The sequence below is a fragment of the Xyrauchen texanus genome, chromosome 45 (assembly GCF_025860055.1).
Source record: "Xyrauchen texanus isolate HMW12.3.18 chromosome 45, RBS_HiC_50CHRs, whole genome shotgun sequence".
Classification (NCBI taxonomy): domain Eukaryota; kingdom Metazoa; phylum Chordata; class Actinopteri; order Cypriniformes; family Catostomidae; genus Xyrauchen; species Xyrauchen texanus.
Window position 1 is genome coordinate 24824164 of NC_068320.1, and position 14510 is coordinate 24838673.

Sequence of the window (14510 nt, forward strand, 5' to 3'; positions counted from 1 at the left end):
ATAGACAGACCTTTTGTGTTTTTGGTGTGCGAGCACATAACGGAATGCATACATTAATTTCAACCTACAATCAGAAATTGCAAGCAATTGTATGGCCCACAAATAATTTTGTAAATACTCAAATAGCCCATAATGGAAAAAAGGTTCCCCACCCCTGCTTTAAGGGGTCTTGACGAGTCCATGCCTCGGCGGGTCAGTGCTGTTTTGGTGGCAACCGAAGGACTAACAGCATAATGGGTCTGCATAATGTTTTGGCTGATCTGTGTATGTCTAAAATGTCTAAGAACAAAATGTATTAACTTGTTGACATCAACTAGGCCACTTTAAGGAATGTCATGGGTTTAATACAAGTGAAGCTCAATTAACAGCATTTGTGGAATAATGGCGATTAACAGTTACAGTGAGGCACTTACAATGGAAGTGAATGGGGCCAGTCCATAAATGCTCACATACTCACTATTTCAAAAGTATAGATACAAGATGTAAACATTATACACGTTAAGATAATTTTTATGCGATAAAATTGGTTACTAACCTTATTGGTGTAAAGTTATATCCAATGTAATGCTGATATTTTAGAGTTTATGGTCTGGCCCCATTCACTTCCATTGTAAGTGCCTTATTGTAACTGCAATTTTTTTATTTTTTTACATTTTGAATATATTGATATATTTGATATATTTCTACAACTTTTACCACTGTAACTGTGTCCATGAGGAAAACACTTCCACTTAACTGACACAATATGGCAGATCCTACCCCCTTCCACCAGGAGATCCTTAACAAAATTTGCAAGAAAAATTGACAAGTATCAATATTTTGATACTTTCCATTTAAAGCACCAACGTATTTTTAGCAAATGCATAGCCAGTTATTTAAGACAGTCCTTACTAGTCTAGACCGTGCATGCTAAGACACTTTTTTAGCCTGAATACACCTTCACTTACGTAACATAGCATTTCCTACCCCTTTCTGCCCTAGGGGACACAATGCACTTTCCGCGCATATAAAAAAGTCCAAGAGGCTTATTTTGGGAGAAGCGTTCAAACTTAAATTATTTCCTATCAACTATAACGAACATGGCAAGGCAGGACCCCTGCTGTGGGAACACTCCACCAATATCCATTAGGACGCAGCGCAGGAAAACTTCCACTTTACAAACCAGTCTCAACATGGTCATGCAGTCAAACTCCTCCACCATGTGACCCTCTATTTCAACAGGCCCCGAATCTAAACACAAGGCTCTAGTGTCTCCTTAAACTCGCTGTCTACACAGTGCAGATGGCTATCTGGACATCGGTATTAATGGGCTGAACTTTAGTTGTGCTCTATAACTCAAACTGAAATAAGAGATATAGAGGTGGAGAAATGCCCAAAGATGGACATTCTAAAATTTTTATCAAACATTGAGACGTAGTGAGTAAGACTCTTGAAAGTTCAAGTGCTCAAATAAGACATACAACAGCTGTTCTCACAGGCAACACTATAAAACACAAGACAATGATGACAAAAAAAAATAAAACCGAGGGCAAACGGATAAAAGTGGTAACACATGAATTCTGAGCAACTCAGTTTTGCTTATTTATATTGTGAAATTATCATATATTTTACATGATAAAAAAATCATATATTTTGTCACCACCAAAAGTCAGCATGAAATAGCATTCGCAACACATTTTATTCACACTGATTTTATCTTTGGATTTTGAAAAATAGTGCATGCTACATACCACAATGGATCCACAATGGTCAGTTGAGAGGGAAATTAATTTGAGAGACTGAGTAAGTTATTACATTTGGATGAAAGCCAAACTATTTTTTTGCTTTGGAATAACGTGCACCGATGAACGATCATGAACATGCATTCAGAAAATAAATGGGGTCAATTTTGATTTTATGTTTATTTTAATCCTTATGGAGTAATATGAGATTAAAGGAATATTCCAGGTTCAATACAAGTTACGCTCAAATGACAGCGCTTGTGGCATCACAACATAATCCTCTTTCCTTGTTTATGTAAAAAATAAATAAAAACACATTGCGGTTACTGTAAGGAATTTACAATGGAAATAAATCGTGCCAGTTCATAAACGCTAAAAATACACATTATTTAAAGAGACGCGTACATTTTACATGCTTTTACACGATTTTAGTGTGATAAAACCGTTATATCCAATATTACAACTTCATATCATAATGACGTAGCACTGGAAAATCCTGCAATCTATTAAATCAGGTAAATCCCTGATTTTATCACACTAAAATCATTTTAACCTTGTGCGATGCCGCGTCCACATGTGTGGATGTTGTATTTTGGCTTCTCTTTATGGAACGCATAACTTAAATGAATAAAAACCAACTGAATAATGTTCACAAGACTCTAGACTGTCATTTAAAGGGTTTAACTTTTGCCGCAACGAGTCACATGACAACAGCATGCCGTTGATTTCCTTGAAGAGCTCCTACGGATGCAGCGGTAACAAAAGTGCCTCTGGTAAGAAATCTCTTTATGTTTTATCATTGAAGCCTGTTTGATTGTAAAGAGTAGAGTCTTTAGTTTCGTTTGATATGCCTCTTTAAAAAATCTGTTCATTTTTCGCACGTCAGCGCCCTGATAAACATGATGTCCACATACGTGGACACTAGCACCGCATTTCCTCAAAAGTAAAAAAACATGTTATTTTGAATAACTTTCAACTCTAACACATCTGTGGGTCATTTCGCTTCATTTTAATATACATTTTGTTAAGTTTAATTTTGTTATCACTGTGCAATATGATTCTATTCATTAACATTAGTTAATCCTATGTATATTTATAGCGCAATTTCACATTGAGAATAAATGGGTTCATCCAAAAGCTGAAATATGTTGCTTTCAGAGGCTTTATACGGTGCTAGGATGACAAAAAGGTGCATTTCAAACTGTTCCAGTGCACCAGTGCAGACACACAGTGCATTGGAGGTTAAGTTATTCACTTATTAAGGAGCAAGGGAGCATCATATAGCTTTCTATGCAGTCAAGTGCATTCAATCCAAAAATCCATCCAAAGGTTTCGTTTCAGGCTGCAGATGATGTTTGGATCACTCAACATGTTTGGCAGACATGAGACAATGACAATCAATACATAGATTCAGAATTGTATAATGCTACATTTTATTTTAGCATGGTTGGCAGTGATTGGATGATGCGGGACATTACTTTGAATCAGAATAATTTATTCAGCTTTATAGAAAACCAGCTGTAATGTCTCAAAAACATGAATAACCAACACTCCTGAAAACATAAAAATTTTATGTAAAAAAAAATAATTTATATAGCTTTATATATATATATATATATATATATATATATATATATATATATATATATATATATAGCTAAAAGTTATTTAAAATTTCACAATGTAGTCTCGCTGTTCACATATTTAAATGCTTTACTGTAACAACGGGTTTTGCTTCAATAAACGAAGGAGGAGTTGAAATAATTTTTTGTATTGATCAACAATATGCTGTCGAGGGATTGTGTTACCTGCTGGAAGGGCCATCGTGAGGTGCTTTGATGCTGGCACCGCGGTCTCGTCTGACCGGCCCGGGTTCGAGGGTCGGTAGGCCTGTGGCTGAAGTGGTGGTGGTCCACGTGGAAGAGATTCGTCTCAAAAGCCCTGGAGGCAAACTCCTCCTTAAACGCTGTTATTCAAAGAGAACCATATGTCAACTTTAGTGTAAAACAGTGATGACAGTGTAGCCTAACAGTTTGAGTCACAAATTCTCTTCTAAGGTCAGTTTTGAAACTTGTCAAAAGTCAATTCACCAGTTATAATCCAACACCGACCCAGACAGAATAAGACCAGGAGTGTATAACAAACCAGAATGAACACTTTTTGGCATTGCATTTGTTAAACAAAGTGGTAGTTTACATTAAATTAGGACATCCTGTTATGTAAATGATGTAAAGCATTTAAAAATGTGCTGCGAGTTTATATTTAGAGAGTGAGTCTGTGCGTTAAGCCAAACATCTGAGGACGGCAGACGATGGCGGTCCATCTGGGAATATTGAGACATCCCACAGTGGAAGCTGGGAAGAGAACATATGGAAGACCCTGGAGAAATGTGTCTCTGCTCTCCCTACTTACATCACAAGCTGTAAACCAATCAAAATCAAAAACCTTGGCATGCAGTTGCATACATGCGTTAAGTACATTTTTGGCCTTAGATAATTGCACCACGGTGTATGATAAGTTTCAAAAATGCATTACCCTGAGAGTCAAGCCAGCGAAGAAACGCTCTTGACAGCCCATGAATATTTCAGACACTTTGCAGGGCTTCGGCCCACATTGAGAACCAGAAGGCAAATCCGCATGCCCCCCACCCAATCTCCCTGCCACCGCCAGTGCTGCGCTCTCATCAGTACATGCCCCGGGAGTTCTGTGACAACGGCACCCCCACCATCACATTAACGGAGACAGATGGGGTGACCACTGGGGTCAAAGGGGAAAGATAGATTCAATTTTCAGTTCCCGGAAATTCCCATTCATCAATCTCTTCCCATAACATCATCGGATACAGGCTTCTGATATTAATTCAGCCAGAATGGCTGTCAGCAGATGTTGGAAGGAACACGTTTGAGTGGATATAACAGGGCCACATGTCTGGAAAGGTGCTCGGGACGTGAGTCTGCTCTCTCTTGCTGTAGTGCGCTTTCTCTGTCTTTCGTTCTCTCATTCAGACAGACTGTCAGTGCAAGAGCGGTTCAAGGCTCAGTCTGCTGTGAGCCGAGTCAGGTCCGATCAGGGTTCTGCACTGTCTGATAGAACCATTCTCTTTTCTGGTGTGACAGCTTGGAGTTTTGTTTCCCATCATAGGCAAAACATTCCTACATTCTGCGTTAACCTACTGTATGCTGAATCTCACGAAACCCATTAACATGTTTGGCATATTAGATGCTTCACAAAAAAACATTTGTCTTAAGATGGCTATTTAATAGCTTCTGCTTTAGTGTGCCAATAGAACACACTAAAGCAGAAGAACACAAGAAGAACAGAGTCAGATGGCATGACCCCAAAATAGCCCGTATCTCAACATCATTGAGACAGTTTGGGATTACATGAAGAAACAGAAGCAATTGAGACTAAATACACAGAACTGTGGTGAATTCTCCAAGATGCTTGGAACAACCCACCTGCCAACAACCTTGAAAAACTGTGCGCAACTATACCTACTGTAGGAGAACTGGAGCTGTTTTAAAGGCACAGAGTGATTACACCAAATGCTGATTTCGTATTTTTGTTTTTGTATTAACTGTACATTCATTTCTAAAACATTCTCAATAAAGAATATTCTCCACAAATGCCTAAAACGGTTGTAAGTTACTGTATTTCACCGTATTCACTGTATTATTTTTAGGATAGATATTGCTTTGTAATATTTTGCATGCCAATTAAGTACATTTTTCTCTTTAACATAATGAGAAAAAAACCTCTAATTACTTTAATGCATAATTTTGTCCTAGACTTAAAAAATACAAGCCCATGTTGATCTCATTGGGTAATTTTATGACATAAAACATGAAATACTGTTGTAAAAATATTAGGCTGTTGGCTCAAAGAAAATTTGGCTATTTCGGACAATTTTGTTTGCATTGAGATTATTTATGATTATTTATATATAATCAAATGTATTGATTTATTGTGCTTATTGTCATGACAATTAAGAGCATTATCCTCATGAACACACTGTGAAATAAAACTTATTCTCATTAATCTAATGCATAACAAATTTAGATTTTTTTATTATTACCTAATGGACAATTATTATTATTATTATTATTATTATTACTATTATTCACCAAAGTACCTAAGGAAGGACATATTTCACTCCTAAATAATAATAAAAACAATAAAAATAAATAATAATATATTTAAATATATTTCTTAAAGAAAATTAGGCTATTTTTAGTGGGGAAAATGCTTTATAATATTATTTTGCATGACAAATATGTAATTTTGCTCATTAGGCAACGCAAACAAAAACCTTCTAATTACAGTAATGCAATAATAAATTATGATATATTTTTCTAATTATTCTTGCCCTAGACTTCAAAAAAATACAACCCCATGTTGATGTTATAGATTATCTTATACAAAATAATAAAAATGTTGCATAATATTATGAACAGGGGTGTAAAAAGTCTAGCCAAAAAAACATACTTGAGTGAGAGTAAAAAGTATTCGAATTAAATTGTACTCAAGTATTAATAAAATAATTTTTTCCTAGCTAGAATGAAATGAAGAGAAGAGATAGTGTGAGAATTCGATTGGTTTGTTAAGACACCTTTTTACTGTCTCTGTCATATTTCTCACCCAGTGGCATTTGAAACCTGGTCATAGAATCATGTTACAATAACTCCATTTACTACAGGTGGATGAACACAAGAGACACTAAAACAACAATGACTTTAATCCCCTTTCACTTAATTGATTAGTAAATGGCAGATTATCAGTTCATGAACACTTATTTTTTGTCCTGTTCCTCGCACAATGCTATCTTATGACATCTAAACACTTTTACTATAGCGCATGACTCATTTTAACATTTGCATCACATAAACTACATTTACAAGCTTCTTTAAGTGTGATCAAATTGCACGATAGCTCAACAGATAAAGTGTTGCATATGCTTTTTGTATAGCTTTGAAGAAAGCTAGTAATGTTGTTGGTTTTGTAAATAGTTTTCTGAGGTCTGCTATTAAACCTTGCTTTTGAGCAGATGGATGAATTCAATAAAATTCATATTAATTATTATCATTATTGTGATTTTATTTATCATTAATGTAACACAAAAAAACATATCTTCTTTACTGATGCATAATAAAAGATGATATATTTGTTTAATTATTACCTGCTGAACTATAATTACTAATCAAGTATTACCTAAAGAACTGTACACGCTTCTTAAAATGCCATGTGGTCACTTTCTGATTTCATATGGATAGCAGTGAGCAAAAGCCAAAATAAAAAACATTGAATGAGGATGTGCACGTCAAATTTTCCAGCCACAATTTAAGAAGGCATTTTTGTCTAAACAAGCCTCATACAGGGAGCTAACAACACACCCTCAAGTATGGGCAATAGCATGAAAGTTATCAATGGTAATAATTTTGTCATTTTAAAGCAAAATAACAGTGATTACAGGTATATAAAAATCTCAAGAGATGTGAAATTGCTCCAGTAATGTTAATAGCATTTGTTTTTTGTACATTCAAAAACAACAACTTCCAAGGAACTATGCTTTACATCAAATACATTCTTGTCCTAGACTTCGAATGCAACTTTATGTTGATGTCATTGTTGATCTTATGCAAAAGAATAACCATATTGCCTAATTTTATGAATTGAAACATTAAATACGGTTTTAAAGATATGGTTAATAACTCACTGGCAAAGCAGCTGTGCACTGCACCAATGGCACAAACAAAGGCTGAGCTGATTTTTGATATCATCACAAAGATTTTACTACCAATATACAATTAAGCAACACTGTGATGTTTGTAGCAATGATTTTAATACACAATAATTTGAATTAATTAATTATTAGTTTCCCTAAAGCGTGTATCATACTGATTTTGAAATCCCTCCTTGTCTCACGACTTGTAAGTCTCACAGCACTAAGACAGAAATATTAATACAGTGCATCTGATTTAAACTTCAGCATGTTGCCATGGTTAACAAGTTCTATTAATTCCCTGAACTCATTTCATTGAATTCTACACTCAGTATTCTATTTTGCTCGATTTGCTGTTCGTCATCACTAAATAATCTTTACACGAGTCCCCTTGTGGCTTTTTTTTTTTTTTCATATAATAAATTCCATTATGCTATATTACTGTTTTATAAATGTAACTATAATTCTTCCTTGTGCTTATTTAGTGGAAAACATGAGGAAAATATGTTTGCTTAGATTTTTTACTTTGAATGTGTTTAGTGAACATTTTTTGGTCTATTTGGCAACAATGGCTGTTTGGGTAGAATCATAGTTCCCCTGATAATATTTTTTTAAAAGAATTAAAAATTACTCTATTAAGCCATTTCAGAGAAAATACACATATATACGCCGATCATCCACAACATTAAAACCACCTGCCTAATATTTTGTAGGTCCCCCTCATGCCGCCAAAATAGCACCAACCCGCGTCTCAGAACAGCATACTGAGATTATATTCTTCTCACCATAATTGTACAGAGCGGTTATCTGAGTTACTGTAGACTTTGTCAGTTTGAACCAGTCTGATCATTCTCTGTTGACCTCTCTCATCAACATGACATTTCCATCCACAGAACTGCCGCTCACTGGATGTTTTTGGCACCATTCGGAGTAAATTCTAGAGACTGTTGTGTGTGAAAATCCCAGAAATACTCAAACCAGCCTGTCTGGCACCAACAATCATGCCACGCTCCAAATGACTGAGATCAAACTTTTTCCCATTCTGATGTTTGATGTGAACATAAACTGAAGCTCATGACCTGTATCTGCATGATTTTATGCACTGCTGCCACGTGATTGGATGATTAGATAATCACATGGATGATTGTTGGTGCCAGACGGGCTGATTTGAGTATTTCTGGGATTTTCACACACAACCGTCTCTAGCATTTACTCCGAATGGTGCCGAAACAAAAAAAATACATCCAATGAGTAGCTGTTCTGTGGATGAAATGCCTTGTTGATGAGAAAGGTCAACAGAGAATGGCAAGATTGATTAGAACTGACACGGTAACTCAGATAACCGCTCTGTACAATTGTGGTGAGAAGAATATCATCTCTGAATACTATTCTGAGATGCGGGTTGGCGCTGTTTTGGCGGCACAAGGGGGATTGCACAAAATCAGGCAGGTGGTTTTAATTTTGTGGCAATTTGTTTTATATATATATATATATATATATATATATATATATATATACTGCATGATATGTATCAATATCCATCCATCCATCCATCCATCGTCAACCGCTTATCCTGTGTACAGGGTCGCGGGGGGCTGGAGCCTATCCCAGCTATGTATCAATATATGTAATATAATTGAAAGACTGAAAAATATATAATGAGGTTTTTTAGCTATATTGTCCAACACTAGTACAAAATTTAATGTTAAACCAAAAGCAACAGGGCATATGAATATTCCAGCCCCGGAGAGTGCAGTGAGCCACTCAATACAGAAACTTTCCAATTAGGACTCCATTAACATTTAACCTTCTTCGACAAATGTATGCACTCGCTGTGCACCCTAAAGTAGGAAAATACTGGAGGAATCAGTCTTTAAGACTTAACAGTACTTCCTAAATGGGATGTTCATGCATAAAAAATAAATAAAGGTTAAAAATGTTCAACTTTTTAACCAGCTCTAAGAGCACCGAACAGAAATGGAAACACAATCACCTGTACCGCAATATCTAGGTAACCAGGAATGTTACACCTTTTGGAAAAGTGTTTTTATTTTTCTGAACTAAAATATCCAGGAAAAGTGATTTGGGATTTATGTGAAAAAGCCCTCTTTCCTGTCAAGGGCAAAGCTAATGCACCACTGCCAAATTGGACACCCAGACAGGCCACAAGTATTTCCTCTGAGAGGGAAAAGAGAGCTGCCGCTCGCCGTGACCTTCTACGAATCATGTCACCATCCCTGTAACCCGAATCGTTGCTTGCGTTTCATGCCGTTTGTATTCCAGTATTTTCACTGTTGACACAGCTGCAAGACTGACAGATAAAACAGAGTGCAAAGAACCAGCCTTGCTTATGTTTTTCTTCATGCCGACTGCCAAAATATCACATTATATATGCTGCAGAATAAAATGGCGTCCGGATGGCTGGCAGAACTCATAGCGCAGCTTTATGTGACCTACATATGGGCTAGCCGTAATGAATGGGGTTTAATAAACATCTCTTAATGCTGTTTGCTAAGCACTGCAGCATGGGAAAGGAGTTGTGCAGGGATGATGTCGGTACCGATAGTGACTTTTGCCTCACCTAATCCTTAAGTGCTGGCATGCATTTTTAACTGCAGTGCTAGTTAAACATTAAAAGGCTTCTGTGAGAATGTGCGTCATTGTCCGCTACATTAGAGACCAGCCATGCTGGCGTGAATGAGGCAGGAACGTGTGTGTGTGTGTGTGTGTGTGTGTGTGTGTGTGTGTGTGTGTGTTGTGATGAGAGATGGAGAACATTGGCCATGGCAGTAAACCATTAAACACAATTGAGTCCTTTTCCTTTGTCTCAAAGTCTTGACTGGTTCCACCAAGATAACATGAGCCATTTAGGAAATAAAGAAGACAATTATGTAAAAACACCATAGCTGAGGAAAACAATTCATTTTCACAAACGGAAACGTCCAATTGGAACGAATTGGAGATTTGCGCAAACAGGGTGATTTTCAGTCAAATGTGCAGATTAAATGGTCAAATTTGAATGGATATTAATTCTTTGTGGGCTGGAGTGAAGTGTGAAATTTGCCGTTTTACTTTTAAAAGTGATTTGTCTTTTTACCCCCAATGTTAAAGTACTTTCTCGTTACCAGTTAAAGAGAACACTATATGTGTAAGACATTAGTAGTTTAAATCGTAGGGGAACCTTTTTGAGAACATTATTTTAAATGGCAGTGCTTGCGAATCAGAATCAATGCAGAAGCGATGCCAATGTATATATAAAATATACAGTAGGTTGTATTGTGTTGTATTGACATTCAGGCTGTCAGTTGATAGTCAGTTGGCAGTGTGTTGTTAAGAGAGAATATAATTTATGACAGTCCAGTGTAAGATTAATAAAGTGCAGTGCTGGTGTATATTGATCGTGAGAGATCAAGTGTTCAAAAGTCTGATTGCTTGGGGGAAGAAGCTGTCCTGTAGTCGGCTGTTGCGGGTCCTGATGCTGCGATACCGCCTGCCTGATTGTAGTAGTGAGACCAGCTCGGCTCGGGTGGCTGGAGTCTCTAATGATCCTCCATCCTGGATGTCCTGGAGTGAGGGAAGCTCACCTCCATTGATGTGTCTGGCAGTTCGCACCACCCTTTGCAGGGTTTTGCAGTTGTGGGCGGTGCTATTGCCGTACCAGGCAGCGATGCAGCCAGTCAGGATGCTCTCTACAGTGCTTGTGTTGAACCGTGTGAGGATGTGGTGGCTCATTCCAAACTTCCTCAGTCGTCTCAGGAAGAAGAGGCGCTGGTGAGCCTTCTTCACAACGGCCTCAGTGTGGACGGACCATGTGAGTTCCTCTGTGATGTGGACAACGAGGAACTTGAAGCTGCTGACTCTCTCCACCGGCACAGTCGGCGCAGCCTCACTTGCATGAGTTTTCTCAGTTGGGCTTCACTTGATATTGCGTGGCCAGCGGAGACCACAAAACTTATGTGACCCTTTCAATTCTCCTGAGAATATTCTACTTTAACATGCTATATTGAGGAAGCCGAACCTCTCAAAATATCGAGGTAAAGAGACAACAGTATGCCACACATCAACATCGATAACAATGTTTTTAAAATACATCTCATCATCCAAACTAAATAATTTTTACTGAAGTAGCACTAACTAGTAACTGGTATAGATGCATATTAATTCAATTTAGGCGTATCTATAAGACTTAGTAATTAAGGCCCCGATATGCTTCATACAAAATCGAAGAACAAATGGGTTTGATGTAATTTAGAACAAAATATAGCCAAAAGGAAGGCGTTTTGGCATTCGTTTCGGTGGTTTGAAACAGCTTACTGGGAACTAAACACCTTCTCACTGCCATTGGTCAATGTAATTGGTAGGTGTCACCTGCAGCTCCACCTACCTTGAGGCTGACAGATAATTCTGTTGTCGTTGTTTAGAGATTAACGCTGTTAGCATTGAGCTGGAGCTGATACCTATATCTGTACGATTGTTCACATAGAGACATATCCCAAGACCATGTCATGCAATTTTTTTAAAGTTTTTGTTTAATTGGTCTACAAAAGGAATCAAATCTATTCAAGTGCCCATTCACTCATGCCATCTGCAGCGAAAGCCATTCACACATCTGCCCAAAGTAAGATATGCCTCTTATAATTGTTTTGTTGCCTGTATTTTGCCCATTAACACTCTTTTATACACCCATTTTTGCAGTATAATCATGTGTAATCGGCACATATAGCATGTTAGCGCATTAGCGTCATGAATTCAGAATGTAAACAAGTCAAATGAAAAATGATCTGATGTATATATACAGTATATTTCTTTGAATCATCATCGAGTGGTTAAATCAGCTTCTTTTAATAACCTCATGGGAAATCTTCTCATAGAATGAGGCATAAAGTCATTGTCCACACATTTTGTTTTCACATTAACGCCTTGAGCGTCCTCATAATTAAATGTACCTCTAAATGCCTCCCACAGTGGTGTGGCGGGTGTCTGAATGTTTGCAAACAGTATACCGTTGCTTGGCTCTTTCGAACTTCTTTTTACCCCTGAAGGAAGAATGCAGAAGGTATATACTCTGGAGATATATCAGGGCCTTTATTAGGTCATCATTCACTCATCTTTATCTTGATCCAAACCCAAAGACTTTCTCTCTTCCGTGATTGTAAAAAAGATTAATAAATGTTTCCATTTCATGGAAAAAGGTGCAATGAAAGTAAATGGTGACTGAGTTTAACCATCTCCTTTTGTACTCCAAGGAATGGAAGTATTAACTGTGAAAGTTGCTTAATAATCGTTTTTCATTACAAATCTTCATTGACCTAACCAAAGCCATCCATGGTCTGACCTGTGCTTATTGCCTTATCATTACAAATACCACTTTAAAAAAATAAAACAATTGTAAACTTTCATATAGGCAAATACATTTTATAATGGTTACAGGCGTTAAAAGGTGTTAAAATCTGGACTTGAATGGACAAATGGACAAATTATTGACAACATTTCTACCTGTTCTATACTAGTCCTGTTCTAACTGGTTGTGTTTACCTTCAGATATTCTAAAGGTAACATATATCATTAGGCTTGTGTCCTGCTGAACTCATACATTCTTGTTAAAATCATTTTTCATAGTTAGAGCTCAGTTTGTTTTATTACTTTTTGTGGGGTGGGGATTTTGGCTAGTTAAAATGCTGAGGGGCTAGTGACTTTGGAACACCCCAAGCCACAGTGGCCAGTGAGCCAAAAGTTTTGTTAAGCCCTGATCACAAAGCAGTTGTAGTGGGCATGCTTCGAACGCGTTTGTATTTGTTCATGGCCAAGCAGTTTCAAGGTGAAATGTCCATTGTGTGCTGCTAAAAGCTAATTAAATATTCTCCAAACAGATTCATTTGTTTTAAGTTAATGTTCTATCTAGTTTTAAATCAACAAAGCATCCCTCCCTACACTAAACCTTAAACCTAACTGATAGTGTTATAGTGCTTCTGTTAAACTTTGGCTCACGTGTCGACTCGTATGCTCTTCAGGACTCGTACCCTGGTCCGACCAAGCGAATGTTAAAATGTATCATCATGCACTATAGTAAAAGTGTTTAGATGTCATAAGTTATACGTTAGTATTGTGTGAGAAACAGAGTGAAGAGTACGTGTTTATAAACTGATAATCCACCGTTTTACTCGTGATTTGTGTTAAAGTGAATAAAAGCGCCCCTAGTGTTCATTCCACCAGGAAACTGCCATGTTACGTACATCGAGCCATGTAAAAATCATCTTGCAAAAATGTAGGTATAGTGACATGATTCTTTGAGACTAGGTTTTCATTAAATTGTTTGATTATGTAATTTGCAATACTTCATGGGATGAGTAGTTTATACACTCACAGTACATGTACCTCTTTTCCCCAATTAAAAAAAAAAAGTTGTAATGCTGTGAATCATCTGGGTGATTTGGATCATGGCTTAGAACTTGACTGAATAATTACCTGAAATCCCTATGAAGAAAATAAATTGGAAAAACTATTCCAGAACCAATGCATTGAGAAACGGGAAGTCACTGTTGAGCTTGGCAACAGTTATGGTGGTCGATACAGCCACAAACACACAACTGTTGTTCCAAAAACATGGCAGTCATTCCTCATCCTGGTACCTGAGCGAGGGTGTCACCTTACCTTGGGGATGGCCAGCCTCTCTCCCTTTTCCGGCACCTCCTCTGAGTCGGAGCAAGTGTGTCCGTCGCTGAAGGCCAGCAGGGGGCTCAGGCGCGGCCGGTGGTGCAGCGGTTGGAAGGTGAGCTGTGTGCTGAGCAGGTTACTGACGGCCCGCAACGTGCTGCAGGTGTTGGGTGGGAGGGAGGGTCTGCTAGCAGGTCTGAGATCAGACCGTGGGCCTCACCCATCACAGCAATGTCCACATTCACACTGGTGCCAGAAGACTGAGAAGAGAGAGAGAGAAAGAGAGAAAGAAAGAAAGAGAGAAAGAAAGAAAGAAAGAAAGAAAGAAAGAAAGAAAGAAAGAAAGAAAGAGAGAGAAAGACAAAAGAGAGGGAGAGAGAAAAAAAGCAACGTTAGCTCATCTGCACCTCAACGGT

General features: G+C 37.6%; 1 protein-coding gene across 1 annotated transcript in view; it reads right to left on the bottom strand.

Moving 5' to 3' along the window:
* pde3a (phosphodiesterase 3A, cGMP-inhibited) overlaps nucleotides 1-14510 on the bottom strand; it is a 119560-nt gene that overhangs the window by 22231 nt on the left and 82819 nt on the right. The window contains 3 exon segments of the mRNA XM_052118966.1: nucleotides 3530-3687; nucleotides 14092-14273; nucleotides 14276-14354. Of these exon segments, the coding sequence (XP_051974926.1) occupies nucleotides 3530-3687; nucleotides 14092-14273; nucleotides 14276-14354 (419 nt within the window).